The sequence below is a fragment of the Telopea speciosissima genome, chromosome 3 (genome assembly GCF_018873765.1).
Source record: "Telopea speciosissima isolate NSW1024214 ecotype Mountain lineage chromosome 3, Tspe_v1, whole genome shotgun sequence".
NCBI classification, from domain to species: Eukaryota; Viridiplantae; Streptophyta; class Magnoliopsida; order Proteales; family Proteaceae; genus Telopea; species Telopea speciosissima.
Window position 1 is genome coordinate 11,100,008 of NC_057918.1, and position 23,604 is coordinate 11,123,611.

A 23,604-nucleotide genomic window follows, 5' to 3' on the forward strand; every position below is an offset into this window, starting at 1 on the left:
TCGAGCTACGCCATGGTGGATGTCAATATATCGTTCGATATGGCTTCCATGGCGACGCCATGGCGTCGCCATGGACGCCATACCACGATATGTTGGCATATCGGTCGATATTTGTACATATAAAAGTTAGATTAAAATTTTTTTTTTTTAAACCATTTAATAGCTTAGATGCTTTGCTCCAAATCACATACACTAAAGAAAGACTATTGCTATCAAGCTTCAGTAAATAGGTTAGCCTATCATTTGATTTTTACTATTGCTTTCAATTATTTGATAGGTTAATCTATATTTTCAATTTTTCATACTTTCATATACACTAATGGATATTAGTTACACTTTCATGAATTAAACCATAGTGGCATAGTATATTAGTAGTAGTGTAGTACACTTTCATGTTGATTTTTGATGTTATAGGACATATATTATAGCATACTAAATGACATTAAAAATACAGAAAATAAACAATTAAACATGGTCGACATGCTCGCCATGGCAACGCCATGGCGGGCGACATGTCGATATATCGACGTGACACCCTTCCACCGACTTGGATCGCCGTGACGCCGTGACAACTATGCATTTGTGTCTTCTTCAATTAAGTAACAGCTCCTATGGTGAAGTAGTAGCAACCAAGGTGGTGGAGACTAACCTAGATCCAGCTTCTAGAAACAATTTGTGGAATGTCGTCAAGCGTGCAAAGAAAGACAGGGCAATCATTCTAACCAGTAATATATACTTATTCCTTATATACATTTTTTTTTTAAATTTTATACTTGCATTACTTGATATTACCAGACGTTTATTGGCTTCACATTTGCTCGTCTCTTAGCTGCATATGGCTTTCCCAAGGTTTTGTAGTTGCAGTTTCATGTTAGATAAGCATGAGTTGGCACTAGATTTTCCTTTTCTTCTTCCTCTTTTATTTTTTTTTTCCTACAAAGCCTCACCTAGAAAAGTTTTCTCAATGGTTTCAGCTCATTCAATGGAAGAGGCAGAGGTTCTCTGTGATCGGTTGGGGATCTTTGTAGATGGCGGTTTGCAGTGCATAGGGAATCCAAAACAGGTAAATTTAATGTTTGCTGGTTTATATGGGAGGAGCACGGTTACATTTGATGTAAATAGTTGCCTTTGGCTTTCCAACTCCCTGTCAAGTTGCAAAATGGACCATCAACCGTAACAGCCATGGTGGATAGATTGGAGGATATAGCAGTTTGCTGCCTTAGGACTTGTGGAGAAGTGGAATCTCTCCACAATGACTTTATGAAACTGTCCTAGACTCCTTTTTTTTCACTCTCAAAATTGGAATATGTTGGTGCAAAGTTTGAATGATGATTTTAGTCTACAGCAAGCTGTGTATACTCACTGAAGCTCATACCTCGAGGTTAATGTCTAGACCTCTGCTTACTAGAAACAAAAAATGTCTATTTGCAATCATAATATATCAATCTCTATGTTGTAACCTTGTGATTCCCCTGTCTGTGTTGTCTGAACATTACTTAGTCGGGTTAGATATGTTCTTGGAACCCAGAAGTCTATACCAAATTAGATTAGATGTCTATTAATCCAACTGAATATCAAATGATTAGAAACTTGTTTGCTTTATTGCGTTTGACAGCTCAAGGCTAGATATGGCGGATCATATGTGTTTACAATAACAACTTCGAATCAAGAGGAGGAGGAGGTGGTGGAGGCCATGGTACGCCGTATATCTCCAAATGCATCCCAGATTTACCATTTATCTGGAACCCAGAAGTTTGAACTGCCAAAGCAAGAAGTCAAGATTGCAGATGTTTTCCAAGCAGTTGAGGAAGCAAAGAGAAAGTTCACAATACAGGCGTGGGTCTAGCTGACACCACCTTGGAGGATGTCTTCATCAAGGTTGCTCGAGGGGCCCAGACCTTCAATGAACTATCCTGATTTTCAGAGATGTTAATTATACTTAATTTATTTACTTTCTCTTTATTTTGTCTTCCCCGCTTATTCTTTTTATTAAATGCCATGGAGTACTTGGTGTTTACAGTACTTTACACGGTATAGATGTTCTTGTAAGATATATGAATTAGTCTATTTTGTTGTACCATGACGATTGCATCCTTTATAAGTTTTTAAAGCAACCAATATTCTTTGTTGTAAAATGGAAAGTTTTGAAATATTGTGAAAGAACTTTTGCGGCCCTGAGTAAATTTTTTCAATTGTTCAACCAGACCAATGACAGACATGAACAGAAGTCACTTGCACTTGTTTTTGTATGAATTTTTCAATAAATTTTTGTTATAAGTAGGCCTCACCATATAAGTGGCGAGGGTGAGGGTAAGATCCGGTAAATACATTACCTGTCCCCAAGGCATGTCAAGTCTCAACTCTGTGCCCAACTCTAACCATATAACAAAAAAAAATCCCTATCCACCCAATAAAGGGAATTTACTCTTCCAAAAAATTTATCAAGAAAGATAAAGATACCAATCAAATACTCAAATAGGTGTTTCCTACCGGTAACGGAGGCTACACGGGCAGGCTAGAGCCAATTAATGAGGATTCTTATCGGTTCAATTAATTGGACGTAGAGAAATCATTTCATGGGGGAAGAGAGAGTGGGGCTACGCCCTGGGCAGGAAAATGGATTAAAACCTTGTCCTTTTAAAAGGTCACAGATTACTCAATTCCTCTGATACTCCCCACTTACCAAAAATTGGGATGTTTGAAATTAACTGAAATAAAAACACGTGAATAAAAAATTTGATGTCCTGAATTTTATTTAAGGGCTCATGTTCTCTGTGCCGCAGTGCAGGCTGCGCCCAAACACATGGGCCTCCCACTCTGGAGGGCAGGGTGGTCATTGCGCCCCACCCCATGTGTCTAGGCGTAGCCTGCGCCCCTGGCATAGAGAACATTCTCCCTTTATTTAATTAAAAAGATATTTGTTTTGTGAAGAACTTAAGCTAAGCCACACGTTTTTTTAGGTTAGAATAACCTCCCATGTGGTTAGCTCTAGGAACATTTCAAATTACCGTTCTAGGAACCACTTTTGAGACTTTTGAATCAGAAAACATGACCATCGAAGGAAACTTTGAGAGGACGGGAAGCTCACAAATTTATTCATAGCAAGAATTAGCAAGAACAGTTTTACATGTACAAAAGATAACATGGTTCTTATTCAAGAAAATTTCAGAAGTAGATAAATTAAGATGGGGCAAGAGATCTCTACTTGGTGGTGTTTCCTACGCCCTCTCACATGGCATTGTGAGATGACGTCTCTGCCCTCTGGGTGGATACCCAGGCATACTCACCCATTGGAGAGCGTAGGAAACACCACCAAATAGATATCTTTTTCCCATTAAGATATGCCCAATGTAGCAACGTGCAAATTCTATTTCAGAAGCTTTCTCAAAAGCCAAAAAAAAAGACTGGCAAGCTCCAGAGGGCCTCTCTAGACTGGCATGCATGCACCTAGTTTTACCACATGGAAGGGATGATGTGTCAATTTAATTTAGATAAGGGTCTATTGTTAGACACATTCAAATTTAAAACTCAAAATCAAGCATAACCTGCCATTTATTGGCATATTCACTTATATTTTCAGCTGCCTATTTCTTTTTGAAAAAAATATATGTAATTTTCACTTTATTTTATCTAAAACATGACATGTGAGTAGGGGATCTTGTACTTGTTTATAAAAAATCAGCTCCATCTTTCTTCTCTAGTTTGACAAATCAATGGCATCTACTTTAGGTAACGACATTCAAATAGGGGAAACACAATGATAATACAATCGTTTCTATTTCTGGGACCCAAAGACTGAAAGTTTGGCTAATGAATATCTTTGCCATCATTTGGACTCGATGGATTAAAATAATAGAATATTTAAAGAAGGACAAAGTTTTCCTCCACACATAGAGGACGGTTCCCTCATCATCCTAGGGTTCACAAACCCTCCCGATACCCATTCCCGCCCTCTCTTGTCCCTCAGTGAATGGGATCCCATTCACCGTGGGTGTTTGGTCCTTTAAAGAAAGTAAAAGATTATCTCCAAAGAATTGCTTTCATATGGGCATTTTCGTAATGGACTCAGCCTGTCTAAATAAAAACTTATGGGACGACAAACATTTTTTTTTTATTTCAAGTTGTCATACATTTTCTTTTGATTTCAGGTTGTCATCTATTATTATGCTGAACATTTGAAGAACAAAATAAAACATGAAAGACATAATAAGCAAGCCAAGATATGTCATTATTTATCCTTCAAATAGTATAAGCAATAACATGTAACACAAACGAGAGAGTTGGAAGCTAATCAAATCTTCAAATGTTGCTCAACCTAGAGCCTTTGTCCAGACCATTCCATTCTCGTTTATCCAATGACAAACTTCAATTAGGCCTGGACCAAAACCCAATAGCTTAAAAGCAAGATGGTTTGGATTCCAGGTTGATGTGTCATAGTGGCAAGCCATGATCGCATGATTCACTTTCTTTTGAGCATGTATATCAACTGCATATAATTTTACTTTCTGAAGAACATGGCAGTAGTATACTTGAAATGGGAACGGTAGACTATGACACAAGGCTGGTGGTTCTAAGAGGTTTCCATAGACGAGTTTCACATCTCCAATTGTGACATTCTCATAGGATCCTTCGGCACTCTCAGTACTCCATATACATACATGGTGCCCCAATTTCTCGACAACAAAATCGATGAGATCCTCAGCAGAAGTTGCACAGGTGTGCTGCTCACCTAGAATTGGGCTCTTTTCACATGTCTCGAGAGTGTCTTCAATATACTCCTCCATGCTTGATTCATCCTTCAAACCCAAAAGACTTTTCAATTCCTCAATCCTAGCAAAGGAAAATGGGAATTTTGATGCCAGAAGTCGTGGCAAGAACGATTTATATGACATTGGGTCCCTTAGATCAGGGACAGGTATAAAACCTCCCTCTTTCACCATTGACTCCCGGAAATATGGCAACCCCCCTTGGCTGGCAATCGATAAGGGCATTTCATTTGGAGAATCATATTTTAATTTCTCAAAATTCCATTGGGCTATTGGTGGCAGCATTGTGTTGTTTGTTGTCTTCTTCACTAGTGCATTTGTAGAACAAGCAACATTAGCGAGATTACAGAACGAACGCAGGTGGGAAGCCAATTCATTTTCCTCCATAAGTTTCGTAAACATTGTCGTTTGATGGAGGGTTAATGGAGAAGCCTTTGCTGCTAACCAATGTGGAGGATGTGGAAGACCAATATACTCTTCCCAGTAATATGAGAAGGCATTTCCAGCTTGAGAACCCTACAATTTCATGGGAAAATTAATAATAATCAAATAAAACAAGAAGAATTAATAACCAAGTTGAAATGAATGAATCATTGAAATGCATCATTTTCTTACACTAAAATATGTTACTATCAAAAGTCCAAGCAATAAAATGGGATGTATCATGGTGGAACTAAAACAGATTTTAGAATGAGTGGGTTTTGTGTCTGCCATTAAGAGAATGAGTTGGGTATGTTTCATGGAGTGGGTGTTTGAATTTATATAAAGAAAAAATTTTGTAATGCCAACCAAAAGGTTGGGGGTTGGGGTGAGGGGGAGTTTTTGTCATTCCCCTTATGACTAAACCTATTCCCATTTAAAAAGTGAAATTTCTCTTTTGTGACCAGACCCCTTGGATGGTGTGAGATGGGGTGGAGTGGTTACCACATGGGGAGGGGATCTCCACTCGTTCCAAATGCCTTTAACCCTAAAATCAATAATGGATCATCCATATTGTAGCATAAGAGTGTTGTCAAGATCAGATTTCCTTTGGCCATGGTTCAACACCCTCTGCAAACGTCTACCAAGTGCTTCAAAGGCAATACTAGAGGATATCAAAATCACTAACGGATCATCTGCACGTACCAATACATCTTCGAACCAATCACATTTTAATGTTGTTTCCATAAAAATCCCTCCTCTTGTAAATGGCAAAAATAGGACAGGTGGTTGGTTCTCACATGTACGTTCACTTATTGATATGTGCAGAGGAACTAAACTCATCAAAATCATAGCAATTTTGTGCCGTCAGTCGAATTTTTTGGAATGGATCTGTATCTTTTTGTCATCGGACTGTACTATTTATTTGGTTAGCTGATAGCACAAATGAAGGGGAGGGGGGGAGGAGAACTAGATTTAAGGGGTAATTTTGATATTCAAAAGTTTTAGTAAGGGAGGTTATTTGATGCGGATGTAGATTCCTCATTTTGTGGCCCTAGAGGTGTGAACAAGTGCACAACAATGATGAATGGACGTCTAGCATGACATTTGGGACACCATTTTTAGGTTTGGAAATCTTATTTGGTCCTCAGACTGTGTTTTGTAATATTCTGAGGACTTTAATAAAATTAACTAAAAATGATCAAAATACCCTTGGGATGGTTGTGTTTTATGTGCTAAATTATTCTATCTATATTAGACTTAAATATCAATGTATATTGTGCTTTTTAATCTTAATCTATTTTCTTTTATTATTTATTGCAAATCATTATTCTTCCTTCCAATGACGTTGATCTAAATAAGGCAAACTTGTTTATGTTATGTTTTCTGGTAAACAGAAATCAAGGATAGATTTTCACTTAATTCTATTTTTTATAATATTTATTTTGGTAGTGTAGCACATGCGAACGGGGTAAATTTTATTTTCTTTATTTAGCTTTCTTGTATAATCTTCTAATCAAATTATTGCATATGTTACTCTACAATATAATTTTATTTTCTTTATTTAGTTTTCTTGTATAATCTTCTAATCAAATTATTGCATATGTTACTCTACAATATTGAATATTCTATAAAATACCAAATAAATAGGAAGATTGATTTAACCAGCCGGTGGATCAAGGTGCGTAACTCCTTCCCTAGTCTGTAACCTTATCCAAATCCGATCTTTTAATTGGACTGGTTTATTTGAGTCAACAGTTTAAAGTAGATATCTAGTAAAATAGGTAATAGATCCTAATCTAGGTGGTGACTCTAACAAATTGACATAAACTAATAATAAAATATTATTTTAGAGTATATCACTATTCTCACATTGGATATGGCTACACAATGGACTTTTCTCCTATCTTTGGAGTTATTCATCTAACCTTACATTCTCAAACAAATTTCAACACTTATTCACACAATTTCAAAGTACTATTAATAAAACACAAGGAAATGTCAAATTGGACCGAATTAATTTGCTTTATTGGGTAAAAGGGTCGGGATTATGATGTGGTAATTCCAACCATTGCATAATGAATTACAATTTGGATCAGTTTGTCAAATTTCAAAGCCAAATTGTATCATATACACCCTTCTATATTAACTATTTTCAAAAAAGGATTGACTTTCGAATGGACATTTAAGTCTTAATTTGTCACATGGTCAAATCGAATAGCCCCAAACTTGAGATTTGAGTAGAGGACTATTACTGCCCATAGATTTGGGCATCACTTAATTTGCCACATGGCAGTATTTGGGTAGTGGAGGAAACTATAACTATAATAGTGTAGCTCAATAGAACTTCAATTTTGTGGACTTGATCTCCACATGATCATCCATCCATCCATTTGCAAGGTTTTAGCCCAATCTGCTTTTCTTACGTGGAGATATAATGTCACAAAAATTTGTTCACAATTCGACTTTAACGGACTTGGGACAACTATCGAAATTGCAAGGGAAAAAAAGAAACCCTATCATGATGCACCAAACAATAGAGGTAGATCCTAAAATTTGTTTTTTATTTTATTTTATACGTGGCTATAAGTAGGGCTGTAAACAGATCGGATTCGGCTCGGATAGTGCTATATCCGCATCCGCATCCGATTAGCTATCGGACGGATTCAGATAGTGCTAAACAGATACGGACACGGATCGGATATTTTATCCGTTTATATGTAAATATAGCTTGTCGGATAGCTATAGCTTATCCGTATCCGCATCCATTTAGCTTTCGGACGGATTCGGATAATGCTAAACGGATACAGACACGAATACGAAAACGGATTTCAGCTATGCATTTACACCCGTAGCTATAAGGCATCTCAACTATGTATCCAGCTGTATACATAACTCTATCCATAGAAAATTCACATTCTTATTCCAATTAGGGAAGCCCTATAAACTTAAAAAAGGGCATTTGACCTCTAAAAACGTTGCAAAAGAAGATATAGACAATGACCAAATTATTAAAATTATTGTTACCATTACACTTGTTAAAACAATAAAATATGATATAATCCAAAATTATGTGAACTAAACAAGTATTTTCGCCCAAAAGGTCATTGCGAATGAAAACAAGAAAAAGTTACACAAGAAAATTGCGCGAAAGGGTCCCAAATGTTCCCCTTTTAAACTTTATAGATCACTTAGGGTGTGTTACTGTGTTTAGTTGGCAAGAAAAGAAAAAGTGTGACTATTTTTTAAAAGAAGAGAGAGAAAACCACATAAACTCATCACCCTTAATTCCTATAACATTCTTGACTTATTTACCAAAAAATATTTCCTGACTCACCAAAAATTTTGTGATATATTTTCTAAAATAAAAAAATATCAATCAACAAGTTGATATCGTGAATTGTCATTTTATTAAAGATGTTTATTTTGTGAAGAAACTCAACCATACACTTTTTAGGTTAGAATAACATCCCATATGGTTGTCGTTAGGAACAATTATTGTTGTTTTGGGAACTAATTTTGAAACTTTCGATTCAAAATGCACGACCATGGAATTTTAATCATAGAAAGAATTGGTAAGAACAATTTAGGCATAGAATATATAACATAGTTGTTATTTATGGAAATTTTGGTTGTAGATTAATTAAGATATGTCTAATATAGAAACATTCAAATTTTCTGTTTCTAAAGCTTTATGGCCTTTGCATATATTTAAAAAAGGAAAAAGGAAGGCCATCCAATCACGCAGTGCGGCGTGTACCCGACTACCCGGGCACGAAATGACTGGTGCACCCTTGGAAGGGCAAAAAGGACTAAGGGTACATCGGTCATTTCATGCACGGCTTTGTCTGGGCAGAGGTACACACCGCGCTGTGCGACCGGGTGTTCTTTATTCTCTCAAAAAATATCTTTATGGCATAAATTTTTTTGATGGGTAGGATTTAGAGGATATCTTTAGATTGGCACCAAGTTTTGCCACATGGGAGAACGATGTGGCAATTTTGGCTATATTTATATTTAGAAAATGGTCTAAGGTTGATCACATGTCAACTTTAGGCACATTTTCAAGCATATACTAATATACCCTCCTATCATTAGCATATTTACTTGTATTTTCAGATATCTAATTCTTTTTAAAAGTTTATATTTTTTAAAGCTTTACTTTGTCATTTGACCAACTCCATTTGGTTACAACTTGTCATCTGAGTTTGGAACCTTGGGCTCTTCTTATCCACAAATTTCAAGGCTACTACAACAACTTCTCTAAAGGTTTATAGACATGCAAGATGATAAAAAAATCCCCCCCCCCCCCCAAATCTTCGTTTCTCCCCCAATACTTCAACTAAATGCCAATGACAACTCAAATAATTACAAATAGCCTCAATATCTATTCCACCCTCTCCCCCAACAAATTTTTGTCATACTTAAAATGACAACGCACCTCAGTCCAACATATTTAATCTTTTCAAATAAAAAAAACAACCTACGAACTACATCTTTGAGTATAGTCTTTAACAAGCTTTGCAAATGATGAAGACTTCATCTCAAGCAATTTAGCTGGAGAATCATATTCCAATACAAGGCCTGTTTAAAACAAGAAAACATATCAATTTGATTAGGCAAACACCAAAACTAAATGTGAAGACATTACCAAATTCAACTGTACTCATTTGATTATGATGTACCAATTATTAGCTACTAAGTACTAACCATTATCAAGAACGAGGACCATATCGATATCAATAATTGATGTTATCCTATGTGCGACTGTGATGACCATAGACCTTGAGAAGTGTTCCCTAAGCATTTGTTGAATCAGATAATCAGTAGTTGTATCCACTGATGCAGTAGCTTCATCGAGTACTATTACTTTGCTCCTCTTGAGCAATACCCGCCCTAAACAAACTAGTTGCCTTTGACCCATGCTCCAATTCTCTCCATTTTCAGTCACTGTGACAACCACCATATGAAAATGGATTAACCATTTAGGATCTTATTTTCATTTACTTTCCTACCCCTACTTTTGTTGGAAAAGGGGTTGAGAGGTTGGATTGTAAACTAGAAGTTAAATATATCATTCAATAAAACTTTTGGAAAGATTGTGCACATGTGGATGGTTAGATTGATATTAAGCAACTTCGGTATAAAGCGAGTATGAGAAAAACCAACCTCTAAAATCAAGCTTCCCTTCCTTCTTTCTAACTTCATCACCAAGTTGGCATCTATCTAAAGCCTACGACAATAAATAAAAAAAGCCCATGTCAACATTTTACATTTTTCTTGATTATATAAGATGACAGTTAATTGATAATTAAAGGCAAAAAATGAAATGTACAAGGAGATACATGTCTCAAGCAGTCAATTGTGATGTATTTGTTTTGTGTGTAAATCATCACTAAGCAGAAGATATATATATCCATCCTATCATTGTCACTAATTAAATATTATTCATCAAATGGAAGAAGAAAAAAAACCCACCTCCCAGATTTGTTCATCAGTGTACTCTTCAAGTGGGTCAAGATTATTTCTTAGAGTCCCCTCAAACATTATTGGGTCTTGTGGTATGATGCTTAACCTTGACCGCAAATCATGAAGGCCAATCTTGGAAATGTTGATACCATCTATTAAGATCTGACCAGTTGCAGGTTCAAGCATGCGAAAGAGAGCCTGTACCAGAGTTGATTTTCCACTTCCCGTTCGACCAACGATGCCAATATTCATACCTCCAGGAAAAGTGCATGTAATACCTCGCAAGACAAGAGGAAGGTGTGGGGCATACCGAACCTATATACATATTAAATAATCAAAACGTAAAGCTTAGTTGAATTCTGGAAGAGCAAAAAGAACTGTCCAACAACATTAGGCTTCAGAAAAATCTATTCGTTGAAACAAGGAGATAAAAACTTGAGGAATCTAGATTGAGGATTACCTGCAAATCAATAATATCAATTTTCCCTTGTAATGGCCACTCACAACTTGGCCTATCTTCTTCTACCAGCAAAGGGGGTTCACTAGTGATGCAAGTGTACTGTAATATTCTCTCAATGGATATGATTTTATTCTCAAGACTGCTAAAATCCCAAATGACACCATGCAAACTGAAACTAAGTCCATATGCGACTATTAAACCCATAACACCTTCAAGAGAAAAAGAAAACCAAATAAATTCAAAATCACACTTTTATGTGAGCAATCAATCATGATTGCCCTCAGGTTGATTTTATAAAATCTCAAGTTCAACTTTTTACCAGGACTAAGTACACCCTTCGATAGTGAGATCAAGAAAACCAAAGAAATAGCATAAGTGATGGATGCCAGCATATCCATGCGAAAGCATAACCATTCAATTGCCCCAGAAAAATGAAATTTGGGTCGGGAAAACCCATCCACCAGCTTGAGGTTTGTATCCATAAACCTCTCTTCTTGATCAAAACACCTTATTGTAGTTAAACCTAAACTAGACTCGGTAAAATGTTGTATGATTGGTGCTTGGCATACTCCAACCAGTCGTGATAGTTCTCGTGCTGCAGATATGTAGTATTGCTACAAGACAAAGTTCAGACAACGAAAAGTTATGTACAATATAAAAAATATATATACATTGTGTAAGGAATGTATAGTTGGTGAAAAACATTATAGGCTTTTTAAGAGGGATTTCTTAAAGTGACATACTTACATACAGATGGTTGATAGTGATAACATCAACACGAAAGAACTTGTAGGAAAATATTTCATTATGTTTATGTACTTCAATTGTTCTCTTTCAATGGTTAGTATTTTCTATCTTTATTAAACATTGATTGAATTATATACATTACTAGTTTGTTGACTACACCCTGGGATTTCTATCCCAAAATTCTTAGATAAAAAGTTTGTAGAACATCAACTCAATTGTATCTGTAATTTCATGGTATCTATTTCTTTTTAAGGTAAATTACACATCACCCCCTGGTTTTCAAACGAAACTCAGACCACCCCTTGGTTTTTGAAAAAACTCAAATCACCCCCTGGTTTTTTAAAACACTCAATACTAGTGATTTGAGTTTTTTTCAAAATCCCCTGGTGATTTGAGTTTTTTCAAACACCATGGGGTGATGTGTAATTTACCCATTACCGAATTTTTAATCATTTTATCAAATTTAAAATAAACTAATAATTGTTTCTACCCATGTCAAATTTTTTGTCCCATTAAAACTTTTTTGATGATGGTGGATAGTATAACATTATTGTTCTGTGTCAAGAATTCTTGTACCAGTTTCGAAGATTGATTTGCTCCGACATTTTTTGTCACGACCCGAATGGGATTTTTTCCGAGGTTTGTAATGGTGGCAAAGGGCTTATTAGGTCGATGGGTACCACCCAATCTGATGGACCGACCCGACTTGGAGGAGTATTTATATGTTTTCATGTCTTGTTGTGTAAACAAGTGAACCGAGCAAGATTTGGGGATTTTTGAGTTCGGATTTTCTAGGTGAGAGTTCTTGTGCGACTTTTGGTATTCTTGAGAGATCTCCACTACACCTTTCTTCTATTACATAGTGAATCATCTTCAGCTTTGCCCGTTGATGTAGCACATTAAAATAAGGGAAGTAGAAAAGAAAGAAAGGAAAGAAGAAAAATACATTCCCATTAACAATTATCAACTAAATAATGCCACACTAATTCCTATGAGGTCCACCTAGATAGGCATCTCTTGACTACTTAAATATATGCCACATGATAGTTTTGTTGGGTTTCAATTTTTGGCAATATGATTTGCCTAAATTACCATTGATCCATCTATCAAATTTGAGCCCCAACTAGTTGAAAATGCAACTTTCGTAACTTTAGACAACTACAATTCAACCATTAAAATACAGGGTTAGAAGTCGAAACATGGTAGACCATATAATGGATATTGGGTCTAAACTTTACATGTGACCAATCCAAACGGGGAACAAGTATCTAATGGCCGATTTGACTAAAGCAACTCTCCACATAACCCGAAATTGCTGGAACACTAATACAAGGCTTTGCAATGGAATAGTCCTTAATATATAGTGATGCAAATTATTTATTGATTTACCATTTTTTATTTTAAAATAATTACCAATTTATCTACTGATTTATTTTAACAACTATTAACTGCTTTACTATTTAGGTAGTGTAAAAATGAGAAATCATTTAGTCATTAATAATTTGTTAACATTTGTTAATTATTATCTTATTTTAGTATGAGCTACAACCAACGAAGCTACCAACAAACCTAATACACCATATTAAATTTTTATTAAATATCTAAAATATTTTATACATATCAAAAGCGCAACCTTGTCAATTTAGGTGCACTTTGATATAAATGGACTTGTTTGGTACTTTTTTATAAGACAATTTTGGCAAGCAAAAGTACAACTTTACATTAATTTAAAGGGTCCTTCTAGACGTCACTATGCCTAGTGAAGTTTTCAGTATTTGCCACATGACAGCACATGATTTAGTCCATGTGATAGAGGACCAAGCAAGCATCTCATTGGTACAATTTCAGCTTAAAATGAATAGAGGAATTAACTAAAATTACAAAAATGCCATTTTGTATTCTATATTCATCTCCATTTGACTACATTTTGGTAATTTAACTAAAACTTTAAATTAGAGTTTGAACAACTTTCCTTGTTTAATGCTTACATTAGAGTAAAATTTAGCCATTGAGATGTATGCAGGGTCCTCTATCATATGGACTAACCTATGTACTGCCAAATAGCAAATAGTGAAGCATCATACTTCACTAGGCATAGTGACAGGGAAGAAAACCCTAATTTAAATGAAAACATGTAATTGGGAAATGGATTTCTTGTTTATATTTTTCATAAATTCAAGAACTAAGGTTTAAATCACTATTGTCACTCCCAAGCATAAATGCATCCATCACTAAATCAATTTTGTTACGAACAAACAAATTCAAAATTCACCAATCAAACAAAGCTTGAATAAACTTGTAATGTAACCTGTTAATCATGGAAAATATGGCTGAGCTAGATGTGAATTTTAATCATGAGAGGTGGAATTGGCTATAGAATTACCTGATACCAAATGCATGTCACAGACATCGGAATAAAAACTATTAACATTTGCCATGCAACCTGTGACATTACTGCAGCAGTTCCCAAGAATTCTATGATTGAAATAAGAAGTTCTTCCAATTGATGTGGAATAGATGTATCAACTTCACTTTGATCTATGGATGCCTGTATACAAAAATAGAATTCATTTAAAATTATATTGACTCTTATGGTTATCAAACAAATACATTTAAAGACCAAGAGTAATTAAGCATATGTACTAACCCGGTTTAGAATTCTTCCAATCGGAGTAGAATTAAAAAATGACAAAGGGGCACGGAAAATGCATTTGTGCATTTTATTGAAAAGCAGAGTGGCTGTCATGTATCCAGTAGTAACAACGAGCATGGACCTTATAAGGACGCAAAGAGAGCTTCCAAGGGTCAAAGCAACATAAACAAAGATGAGAGTAGATCCTTTAACATGAGGTCTCACATCCTCTGAAACAGGAGTAGCAAACACCATCCAATAACTGCTACCTATTAAGAGAAGCTGAAAAAGAATTTGAGCCAGCAAAATAAATGGCACAAAAACCCCTTTATATGCAGCAGTAAGATATTTCCAATAGACTGAAAGACTAACTCCACCCTTTTCTCTCTTTTCTTCCCGGACAAGCTGCCCTTCTGACCCAACGAGTTTTTCTGTTTTGTGATTTTTGAGATCGCATTCCTCATCATCTTGAATAGACTTCTCGCTATATAATAAACTCTCATCTTCCTCATCCTTGGTTAAATTATCTAAAGCATTCCCACCTTTGATAGAATTAATGTTTGCTAAAGCTTTCTTATGCGCACTCATTAACTCCATAAAGTCAGTTCCTGAGCTAAGAATTTCTTTGTACTTTCCTGTTTGAGTAATCCTTCCATCTCTCATAACCTACTAAACAAAAGAAGGTAAATAATTAGTCTCAAACCAAGTTGAGCGACTTGAAATTAGAAAATAAAGATGGTGTCTTCTCACCACGATAAGATCAGCAGAAGGTAAGAACTCTACTTGGTGGGTAACATAAATTACTGTTTTTGAACTCAAAATTCCCAGCAAACACTCCTATCACAAAAAAAAAAAAACATATTCATATTTAGGCACTAAAGAACAATTCATGATTACTTAAAAGAATTAAATAGTTATAAACAGTAATATAATTTATTTCCCCTTATGATGAGTAACAACAAATCATAGGTTTTATGCAAAAACATGCATCACTCAATATCATATGTTTATATGTTTAGTTTGTTTAGACAATCATGATTTTATTATTTTTAAATCAATTTTTTGATCAAACTTGATTTTTTGTGAACAAAATTGTGATGTAAGCAATGAAGACGTACAACTTCAAGCAAATTTCAACAACAAAAGCTTTGGAAGAGAGGTCAAAAGGTAATTACCTTAAATAGATGAATTCCTGTGTGAGCATCCACGGCGCTAAAGGGATCATCAAGTAGATAAACATCAGCATCATGGTACAAAGCACGTGCAATCTGGATTCTTTGCTTCTGTCCACCACTCAGGTTAATTCCTCTGTCCCCTATGATAGTCTGGTCCCCAAAGGCACACAATTCTAGATCCTTCTTCAATGAACATGCTTCAAGGATCATCTCGTACCTTTTCTTGTCCATCTCCTTACCGAACAATATATTGTCTACTATCTTCCCACTTTGTATCCAAGGTGATTGTGCAACATAGGCCTTTGTTCCATTCAAATTAATAGCTCCAGATACTTTCTGCACTTCCCCTAATATGCATGAAAGTAGGCTTGACTTGCCTGAACCGATAGAACCACAAACAGCTACTCTCATACCATGGTACACTCGGATATTTAGATCTTTTAATGTGAGATTTGGGGAATGAAGGTCCCACGAGAAATTCCCCTTGACTATCTCAACTGCAACCTCGGCATCTCTTGGAAGCTTTTGTACATTATGCAAATCAAGATCATCAAGACAGAGGAATGAGGATATCCTGTCGAGGGAAACTTTAGTTTGAACTACTGCGGAGATTGTATCTGGGAGATTATAAATGGGCCCTTGCAATATCGCAAATGTTGCAATTGCAGATAAAATCTTTCCAGACTCTAATGGTATTCCTATAAGTACACAAAATCCAAAAGTAATCATAGATACAAACATAGGAGCAGACATGTAGACAAAGGTACTCATAGCTGATGTATAAAGTAACATTTTTAACCATCTTGTTTCAAAGCTCCTGAGCTCAATTATCTTAGCCAAGAACTTCATCTCCCAACTATGGAGCTTGAGAACCCTCATATTCCTTAGAGCCTCAGATGTCACCTTCATCCTTCGATCCTTAGAATCCATCAATTCCCCCTGAAATTTCTCCTGTAGTTTTCCTAATGGAACATTTGCTAACATCAAAATCATTGTGACAAGAAAGGCTACAAGTGAAGCCATCCCAAGGCTCTTGTACAAGATCAATAATGCTAGAGCAACCTGAACAGGCACCCTCCATATATCGTGTAAGTACCAACTAAAGAGGGCAATCCTCTCTACATCAACACTCATCAAATTAACATTATCCCCACTAGTTTGGACCTGCTTTGATTGGCTTGAAAGCCTGAGACTCTTCTTATAGATTAACGCAAACAAAGAAGCACGGACCCTAATTGCCATCATTCGTAATTGAAAGAACAAGTGCCTATTTGAGAGGCACTTTATGAGCATTGAAATAAAGTAAATAAGCACTAGCACATACCCTTCATATTTTTGTTGGTGAGAGCTATTGAGATAGTGAACAAAAACATCAATAAGGTATGGTCCAACATAAGATGCCAATGTGGATACAATGGACAATAGAGCCGTCCATAGAATTTCTTTCCACGCTGAGAGAATTAATGCCTTTACCAGCTTGAGTGTGTCTACCTTACCACCATTACCACTATCATCACCATTAGATTCAAGTTTATTTCTAAAACGAGCAAAGACCACTTTAGCACTATCACAATTGGCAAGCTGAGGAACATCTTCAAGGTTCAATGTTTTTCTATACCCAAGTCCAAGCAAGGAACCTATCCAAGAGAAAGTAAAAATGCTAAAAAGATTGGCATTTGCATAAGGAGTTACAATCTCTTCACCGACACTTGAACCTTGTCCATCATCACCTTTGTTTCGACTTGAACTAATTTTCAAAAGAGGATCCAAAATATGGAAATCTTCATCTTCTTCTCCCTTACCAAACAACCCAGCATAACAAAAGAATAAACCAAAAATAATAGATGCAACATCGGAGACCCATTGCAGAAATGGTAAGGATGAATGTTTCCAATACAAACCAAGATGTATAGCAAGATAGGAACAAGACATTAGGAAGTAAAAAGCCCACCAAATCCTTAGTAAACTAGGGAACCTGCGCTCACTTGAATGAGAAAACTGGATGTGCAAGTAAGCAGAGATCACAAACCAAGTGAGAGTTCTGAATGCAAAATCCAATTGGGCTGCAAACTTTAGATCAGACCAACCATATCTATACCCAGAGAGGCAGTTTAACACGCATAGGAGAAGATCAACAAAAAACAAACCCATGCAAGATATAAAGGCTGACCAATAGTAAAAAAGGCTTGTATTCTTTAACATTCGTTTTGAATTTTCAAGGCTAGGCGTCGTACGTCTCTTGTAAGCCCAGAAAATGGATAAAACAAACAAAAAAATTAAATGTAAAGAACCAAAAAAACCTTGTAGGAAAATGCTTGCAATGGACAGCGAAATTTTTTTGTAGATATCCATATCATTTGTTGACTCTTCAAAAGAATCCATGTTTGCAAATTTTCTTTTCTTCTGTTTGGAAATTGGTGGCTTAACTCAAGTAGGAAATCCTATCAGCTTTACCACATTTGCAAAAAATGTTGTAGAAATTGTAGCATCTATATACCAACCATTTCCACCTCATGTCTTCCAGAAATACTTAAGATCAATATTGGAGTCTCAATATCACCCTTAGATGTAGTTAAACCTGCTAATGAACAGACAGAACAAAAACTGTATGAAAGTATATAAAGAGTAATTGAATTGACAAAACTTTTCTAGAAAAAGCAAGAATAAAAGAAGCCACAATTTTATATAATTTAATCCATGTTTAAATAAGAACATCAATAGAGAGAATCAAAATTTAGTAATGTGAGATTAAATAATTCAATAAATATATTAGAATTGACCTATTGGAGCAATATAAGAAACAAAGAACTTCATACATAAGAAACAATAACAGCAACATAAATTAATTGTAAATAGAATTGTCAAGTGTTAACATACAATAGCCATTCAACAAGAAACTTTGCCAGACCATTGATGGCAACTTGAAGATCATCGATGCGAGGGGTGGAAAATCCTAGTGACACAACACTGCTCAATCTGATTTAATCTACAAATCAATCACCGCTAAAGTAATTCACCAAGTTAATTGACTCATTTTAATCCATTTCATATGATTAATACAGAAATTCATTTATTACTTACAATAACCATATTCTTGAGGCGCTAGTAATACTTCACTGCTCCTATATTATGACACACATTATGCAAGATGAGTATTGGAAGTCTACTGCATGTGTGTTTGTCTGATAGCCTTTGTAACAAGACCAGCCTAAAGTCTACTCTATCACATCTGACAATAGTGGAGGTCGTGATGTAGGACAACTATGGGCAAGCCAACTGAAGTTTGTAGGCTGTAGGCCCAAATTGTCCAACTAATTTCTAACAGCCACCACAAATCCGATATTAAGTCAGAAATCAAACATGCCATAATCAATAATGCAGCAAAAATCAATTTAGGCTCAACAAGCAGGTATGTAATACAATCAAACAAGCAAACAATATGACCTCTAAATATGGTATATCTAAATTACTAGGCACTAAACCAATCAACTCGTGTGACAAAGCTTATTTGAAAACTACAGAAAAAAAATAGATATCTCTCATGAGAAATTCTCTAGTTTTGATTAAAAAGAGAGAGAGGTACTTTGTTGCAAGTGCTTCCACGGATAAACCACTTGTTCATAGTTTGTTTGATACTCAAAGACACACATCCTAATAAACTTTACATGATAAAACTGTGTTTGTTTAACAAAATAGATTTCACAAAGATTGTGATAAAAGCAATAGAAATATGTGTTGGATTATGAAAATCACATTATTTATTGAAGTGCCATGAGGAGTTATGATGAATGACAGAAATATATAAAATAAAATTTATTGAATACTAGGAATTTTCTAGAAAATATCTTATGTTAAAACGATCAGAGACCAAGTGTTCATGGGAATTGTGTACCACTGTTATTCATGAATTCACTTTCATTTCTACAAAGTTTCAACTTCTCTGTACTCAACCAGCATCCATGTTACATTGATGATCACAACCTCATTTTGATCCAAAAGAACCCAATTGAGAGTTGCAATGAAAGATTACAGTTCAATTCAGCAATTAGAAAATGGAGAATGTCAAAAAACAGAGGCAATTGGAAGGAACATGGAGAAGGAAATCAGCACTAACATTGTTGTGAGGGGAAAGAAGACCAGGAAAAAATAGTGGAAAGAAATGCATTGCCATTTTTTAAGCGTGAAGCAGCCTAAAAACGCACCTAGCCGGGGCAATCCACAAGGCGCTATTAAATCTAATAAAAGAAGCATCCTTGAATTTTATTCATGTTTCAAGGTGGTGCTTACCTATAAACAACCTAATTCAATCAACCATATGATCATTTGCACGAAATAAGTGGAACCTGTGTGCACAAAATGCTTTGAACCTTTGAGGTGATATTGATTCCAACACATAAGATGGAGCAATCCAGAGTTACATGCATGTTTCTAGGACTGAAGTCAGCAATGACCTAAATCCAATTCAATAGACAATGATCCAAACTAAAACAACCTTTGCTTGTATTATCTAAGTTTTGTATTATTTCATGCTTGACCCTATCCAAAAAAACAACTTTGCTTGTGCACTTCAATCGTTACAAAACCAACCTGTTCAACAGAATGGAAGGAAAACAAGAATCCCACACGGGTTCTCTGGAGAGAGAGAGAAAGAGAGAAGCGCACCTTAACGAAGAAGCTTCGAATTGTCTTGTATTTCTGGATGGCGATGGCAAAAGTTTAACTTCTTTGACGAACCAAAAAATTTCCCCTGTACCTCTTCAACGAACATGGACCATGGCCTTTGTTGGGAGCGTTGGTATTTAGGAAGCGCTTACATGAATTATGGTGAGCAGAGGGGCTTTTCTTAGTTACGAAGGACTCGGGCTTGTATGAGTTGGCTAACTCCTCATCCCTTGATAAATAAGGAAGTGGTATTAGAATAGAAGGCATTGCAGATCGTCTACGGGCAGCAGTCTACGGTCCAGCTGCCCGTAGCAATCTGGATCCAATAGAAGGTCTAATGTTTTAATTTGGAAACTTAGTCCAACTTCTCCCTCTCCGGCTCTCCCCATAGCAAACCCTTAACTTCCGTTTTCAAAGCATCTATGTCCGCAAATTAAACAAAAAAAAGGGGAGGATCATTTGGTAAACCCTTTACCTTCCATAAGCTGTTTAAATTTCCTGAAAAACTCATGTTGCTGGACTTCTAAGTTCTAACTCAACCCCGCAATAGACAGAGCTCTATGAAAGGAAGAATGAAGATAACTTAGTACCTATTACCAACAATGCGGTATTTTCTTACTCTTGGCCATTGAAAATACCTCATGTATCTTCTTGGCCCTCTTTCGCGCACTGCCGCCATTCATTACTTCTCTCTAGACACCTGCTTCAACAATGGCCGGAGAGACTGACATGAATGATACCGCCCACCACACTGACCACAGAGAGAATAGTGTTGGACACTTTTGAGGGGAGTTTACTGCTAAAATCATTTCCTCACAATCTGATTGGAACCCTTACAAACCCAGCTTAACAGCCACATCGCCCGAACTTCTGCTACTAATGGTGACCGTTGGGATTTGGATCCTCTCCAATGACCATCCCGCCCAATGAGGCATCCAATGGCTGTGGCTGTGCTGCCGTGCATACATCCTAGCGTCCATGCTGACTTGGCATGTATTGAAATGTGTACACGGCAGCCCAGCCGTTGGATGCCACATTGGGCACTAATTGTGTGACCCCCTTATTGGAGAGATGCGGATCCTAATCGTTGAGCTGAAGATAAACCGGGTTCCTCTCATGTGACCCCAACGCCAAAGGAGGCATCCAACGGCGTTGAGCTGTTGCGAGCGTGGGGATGTATACTTGTGTGGTGCCCAATGCGCATCTCAACATGCCCAGCAGCCTAGCGTCGTTGGATGCCTTCCTGGGCACTCCTAGGGTGCTGGACCCGCAAGAGAGGAACCAAATACGCTTAAGATCTATGGATGGCATTGCTTTTATTGAAACATGAACAAAAAGCAAGGCTCTCCGGCTTTATGATTTTTTGTGCAAATTGTTATTCAAACAGTAGTAAAATCCTGCAATCACTTGCAATAAAAACTAGAAGAGGGTTTTCTACACTTAGAGTGTAAGAATGAATCCACACTACAAGCAATGAAGGGTTATGTGAGAAGGGTATAAAAGAGGGAATCTATACAAGGGTTGTGTATCAATCTTTTTCCCTAAAAGAAAAGAATTTCAAACACAATAAGCTTTAGTAGCTGGTAACATGTATCCAACTCTAGGGTGGGTTAAGCCTATTTTCCAAGTCCAGTTGATGCTATCATGTGGACTCTCCATTGGCCCCCACGTTCCCCAAGATAACTCTTGCCTTTTATTATAATAGCATTTTATATAATTATTGAAAATCATTTTACGCTAAAAAATAAATGAGAAACAAACATTAAAATTTATCAAGATGTAAAATTTTACATATAAAAATTGTCATTGTAAAATAAGAAAAAAATATATAAAAAAAGGGAAAAAAATTTACCTGGTCGGATGGATCCTGTACCTAGACACAGGAGTGTGTAAAATTATCATCCCATCGCCTGTAAAATAAAAAATCTCATCTATATTAATGCCCCTATGTGCGCCCTCATTGGCCCCCGTATTGGTGTAGGCCACATGATCAAGCAACAATCTTTTACCCTTGTAGAATTTTCGGTATAAAATTTTACTACATAGTATATGTTTTATCCAAATCCTCTTCAGGGCGCATCCAATGGAGGGACTTTTCTTTCCATAAAATGATGGGAAAATTACAAGATTACCTAAAATTAGGTTTCAACTTACCAAATTATCTATTCTAACTCTTTGTTTAACAAAATTACTCAAAATAGAGAAGGATATTACAAAACTAACCAAAATAGTGTTTTTTTTTTTTTTTTTAAACTTTTTTGTCCCCGAACATCTCTCTCCTCCCTCAACCCTACTGTTGTTCCTCATGGTGGTGTTGCTACTGAGCATGTGGGTGGAATGTTGATTAAGAATGGGAATGAGCAGGTCCGAGAGTAGAGTTTCCAGCCCAGGGAGGTCGGGTGGAGGCACTGAGATCAAAAGCGACCAGATTAGAGTTGGTGGAGAGACTGAAAGATGGAACGAGAGGGGGCATCATTGTGGTGGTGGTGTTGTTGTGGCGCTTAGTGAGACCAATTGTCGTGGCAGTGAAGGCGGAGGTTGGAAGAGCTTATTCCCTTATTTTTTAAAATTTTATTTGGTAATGCATTCTTGCTAAGTCAATTTTACATTCTCTGATAATAAAAATAGTTGTTTCTAGGGTAAAGTACACGTACCCCCTTATAATGCACCCAATATTCCTCGTACCCCCTGAGGTTTTGAAAATTCCATGTACCACTTCTGCAAATTCCACGTATCACCTCTACTTTACACCCCTAATTCCAGATAAGTCCAAACCGTTAAGTGCAAAAAACTTGACCATTTACCCTTTCTTTTATGTTTATAAATTTGAAAAGACCTAATTGCCCTGATTTATTTGTTCATAATATGAAAAGACCTTTTTGCCCTAACCTTATTTGATAAGACCCTTTTACCTCCACTATTTGTTCTCAAGAACCTAATCTAATCTAATTACCAAAATACCCTTACTAGGGCATAACTACCAAAATACCCTCATCTTCCCCAAAATTCATCTTCCATTTCTGAAACTTCTCTCAAAATCCAACACAGACTGGTTTTTGTTCTCTGATTCCCTCTTTCTCTTCTTTATTCACCTTTTTTTTTTTGCTACTGGCGAAACACGAGGGCGAGGGTGGGGTCGAAGAAATTGCAGAGAAAAAAAAAGAGGAAAAAGGAGGTGGGTTTGAGGTTGCAGTTGAAGGTGATGGAATGAGGTAGCAATATTAGTAAATACCCACTCTCAAGAATCATAAATAAATGTAAAGACTCATTATT

At 36.3% G+C, this 23,604-nt stretch overlaps 2 protein-coding genes and 1 pseudogene across 2 annotated transcripts; 1 reads left to right on the plus strand and 2 right to left on the minus strand.

Annotated features, from left to right (window-relative positions):
- The first annotated feature begins 574 nt into the window (after positions 1-574).
- Positions 575-1,977, plus strand: LOC122654243 (annotated as a pseudogene).
- Positions 1,978-4,310: 2,333 nt separating this feature from the next.
- On the minus strand, positions 4,311-5,168 carry LOC122654839 (polygalacturonase-1 non-catalytic subunit beta-like). Its single transcript, XM_043849111.1, has one exon. It carries the CDS (start codon positions 5,166-5,168, stop codon positions 4,311-4,313), a length of 858 nt encoding a protein of 285 aa, XP_043705046.1.
- Positions 5,169-9,440: 4,272 nt separating this feature from the next.
- LOC122654840 (ABC transporter C family member 3-like) lies at positions 9,441-17,820 on the minus strand. Its single transcript, XM_043849112.1, has 10 exons — positions 15,670-17,820; positions 15,245-15,331; positions 14,510-15,160; positions 14,246-14,410; positions 11,435-11,729; positions 11,116-11,324; positions 10,665-10,970; positions 10,356-10,419; positions 9,897-10,136; positions 9,441-9,770 (listed from the first exon to the last, which is right to left on the minus strand). Exons 1-10 carry the CDS (start codon positions 17,818-17,820, stop codon positions 9,670-9,672), a joined length of 4,269 nt encoding a protein of 1,422 aa, XP_043705047.1. The 3' UTR covers positions 9,441-9,669.
- Between the last annotated feature and the right edge of the window lie 5,784 nt (positions 17,821-23,604).

What these genes read in the sequence shown, in the direction of transcription:
- LOC122654840 (XM_043849112.1), bottom strand. Translation starts at nt 17,820, where the DNA reads ATGGGTTTGTTTTTTGTTGATCTTCTCCTATGCGTGTTAAACTGCCTC. An exon ending in CTTCTGCTGATCTTATCGTG is followed by an intron (nt 15,161 to 15,244) that starts GTGAGAAGACAC and finishes TTTGTTTAGTAG; the next exon opens with GTTATGAGAGATGGAAGGAT. An exon ending in TTGATATTATTGATTTGCAG is followed by an intron (nt 10,971 to 11,115) that starts GTAATCCTCAAT and finishes ATATGTATATAG; the next exon opens with GTTCGGTATGCCCCACACCT.
- LOC122654839 (XM_043849111.1), bottom strand. Translation starts at nt 5,168, where the DNA reads ATGTTTACGAAACTTATGGAGGAAAATGAATTGGCTTCCCACCTGCGT.